General features: G+C 31.0%; 1 protein-coding gene across 1 annotated transcript; it reads right to left on the minus strand.

Moving 5' to 3' along the window:
- Window positions 1–375: 375 nt before the first annotated feature.
- On the minus strand, window positions 376–2,011 carry LOC145086101 (F-box protein At2g21930-like). Its single transcript, XM_079023830.1, has one exon. It carries the CDS (start codon window positions 1,979–1,981, stop codon window positions 653–655), a length of 1,329 nt encoding a protein of 442 aa, XP_078879956.1. The 5' UTR covers window positions 1,982–2,011; the 3' UTR covers window positions 376–652.
- Between the last annotated feature and the right edge of the window lie 611 nt (window positions 2,012–2,622).

Below are 2,622 nucleotides of genomic sequence, written 5' to 3' on the forward strand. Positions count from 1 at the left end.
AGGTGAATACTATAATAACACAATCATTTATGAAGCTTTGCTTCTGCAAAAGAAAAACGTTTTATGCATCAAAGCAACCATTTCCATATGCAAAAATATAAACCAAGTGGTTTGGTTTACATTTGTACCAAATGATATAAGAATAAACTAGTTACGTAAGATAAAGAAGTAGACAAAAAACAAATTTATAACATGAAAAGGATTAAAAGATCTGCTTGAACGAGATTACATATTCAAAGCAAAAATAACATAATGGAAAGAGTTTTGCTTTACAATGTCTCAAAATTCACCGGCTTTCAAATGATTTTTTTTTTTTTTTTTTTTTGTATATATTGCACATCTATCCATTTTAATATGTTCCAAGAAATCACTTCATGTGAAAAATCATTACTTAGACATATTCAAACATTTAGCAAAGCTATGAATCCTACACAATTGTCAATGTGTAATGTGAACAAATATCTAAATGATGAAAGAGCTAATGGAGGCCTCCATCAATGCAACATACATCTGTTACATGTATTTGAGAAACTGTAAGATTACACATTTCCACATTAGGGCATTGATGAACACATACAAGAAATATAAGTGGTTTATCCTACCTTACAAGTTACAAGCACATCCCTCCATCATGTCATGAGAATACAAGATATCATAATATCACATTGTCTTCCCTTCTTGCCTGCTTCCCAACTAATCCCGTATACGCGATACCTCTGGCAATCTGATCTGGCCATAGTGAAACATTACAATTTGATTGATCAAGCAGCAGTAGTGTTTCCATATACGAGCTAACAAGTGATGAAGCACATTCTGTACGAATCCCAATATCTCTGATCTGTTTTGAGTTAGGTTCATACATGACAACTGAAGCTGGTTCTGTGTGACATCCCCAAGATCCCAAAATACTTTGTGTTTTGAGTACTTCCATCATAGGTTCACCACTATTTGTAAATCCCAAAATCCTTATTATATCATATCGTGGGTTAATGGTATATAGCTTTGTAAAAGAATGCAGAACATCATTATCCATAATCCATACATCACAAACTTCAAATTCACTTTGTGTTCCAGGATCATTGCGTGTAACGTATTTAAGCACAGCAAGAGAGTCACGTAGCTTAGAGAGGGAAAGCGTAGCATATGGTAAACTATCTGTTAGGTCTATCACTCTAAATTCTTCATCGATTTCATATGCTAAAGTATTTGGTAGGTCTATCACTCTAAATTCTTCGGTAGTCATATGAAATGAAATAATCAGCGGTTTTAGTATCTGAGAATCATTATCTAAAAAATCATTATCAAAAGCAACCCAATAAATATAACTATCGATAGCTACATTAGGCGACATAAAGTGAATTGATTTCTTAGGCAGATTGCTACAAAAACTTCTCCAACAACCTGTGCTCAATTTAAAAACCTCGACTATGGGAGAGCTAACTTTTGTTCCAAGATCCGTACAAACATTTTTAATCTTCACAATCGTAGGGTCATTAGTGATAGGACAAACCCCAAAACCATCAACAATTTCGAAATTTGGAAAACCTGGGAAAGGTATTAAGACTGATTTTCTAATCGAAGGATTCAAAAGAACAATCATTTTTGTTCTAATTATACAAAGAGGAGCGACTGGATATTCATAAAAACCAGACAAACACACCAATCCCTGAGAGCTCCGGGGCGCTTCCGATCTAAATAAATGTTCAGGGAGCATAGGAGGAACAGTCGGAGCAAGGTCTTGTTGGGCGAAAGCGTCATCATCGAGAAACGAAACGTAATTTTGCTTCAAGTCTACTGGATCTTTGTACCATACAAGCAGACGTTGTGGATGAGTCTGGCGGAATCTGTAGCCAGCAATAAACTCGGAGCTGTCGATCAAAGACTTCCATTGTTTTGAGACAGATCTGAATTGAAGTAATGACTTCACGGGTAGTCTTTTGATGATTTGCACTTGGATTTCGAAAGGTATGTAATCTGACATTTTTTCAGTTTACTTTATTCTGTGTGATTTTAGAATATATGCAGTCGTATGGTTTGTAATTAGAATATATGCAGTTTACTTTATTCCGTGTGGTTTTAGAATATATGCAGTTTATTCCGTGTGTATTTTTCTATAGATTTTTTTTCTTTTTTATTTATTTATTTATTTATTTATTTTGTAACAATGATGTCAATGGTCTTTTTTTTTTTTTTTTTTTTTTTTTTTTTTTTTTTTTACCTTCAAATGCGCCAGAGTTTTTTTTTATACAAGTGATTGAAAAAACTATTTTCTATTTTAGTATACTTTTAAAAATATTTACAATATTAGTATTTTTTATTTTCCTTACTTTTCAGTTCTTTTGTTTAATGTTTTTTTTTTTATTTCAAATATCTTATTTTTCTATTTTATTTCACCTTTTTGTTACTTTCTTTTTTTTTTTTAAATAAAAGTTTCTATTTAAGTTATTTATCCTTTCTTACTGTTTTTTTTTTTAATTATAATTTTTTTTAATTTTTTTATTTTGCTTTTTTATTGTAAATATCGGTGTTTTTTTATGCAAATCTTTGACTTTCAAATTTTAATAACCATAAATTAAACATACAATATATTTTAAGGTGCAAAAACTTCAATATTACATATAT

Source organism: Lactuca serriola, chromosome 2 (genome assembly GCF_051521515.1).
Source record: "Lactuca serriola cultivar US96UC23 chromosome 2, Lser_US96UC23_V15, whole genome shotgun sequence".
NCBI classification, from domain to species: domain Eukaryota; kingdom Viridiplantae; phylum Streptophyta; class Magnoliopsida; order Asterales; family Asteraceae; genus Lactuca; species Lactuca serriola.

What these genes read in the sequence shown, in the direction of transcription:
- LOC145086101 (XM_079023830.1), bottom strand. Translation starts at nt 1,981, where the DNA reads ATGTCAGATTACATACCTTTCGAAATCCAAGTGCAAATCATCAAAAGA.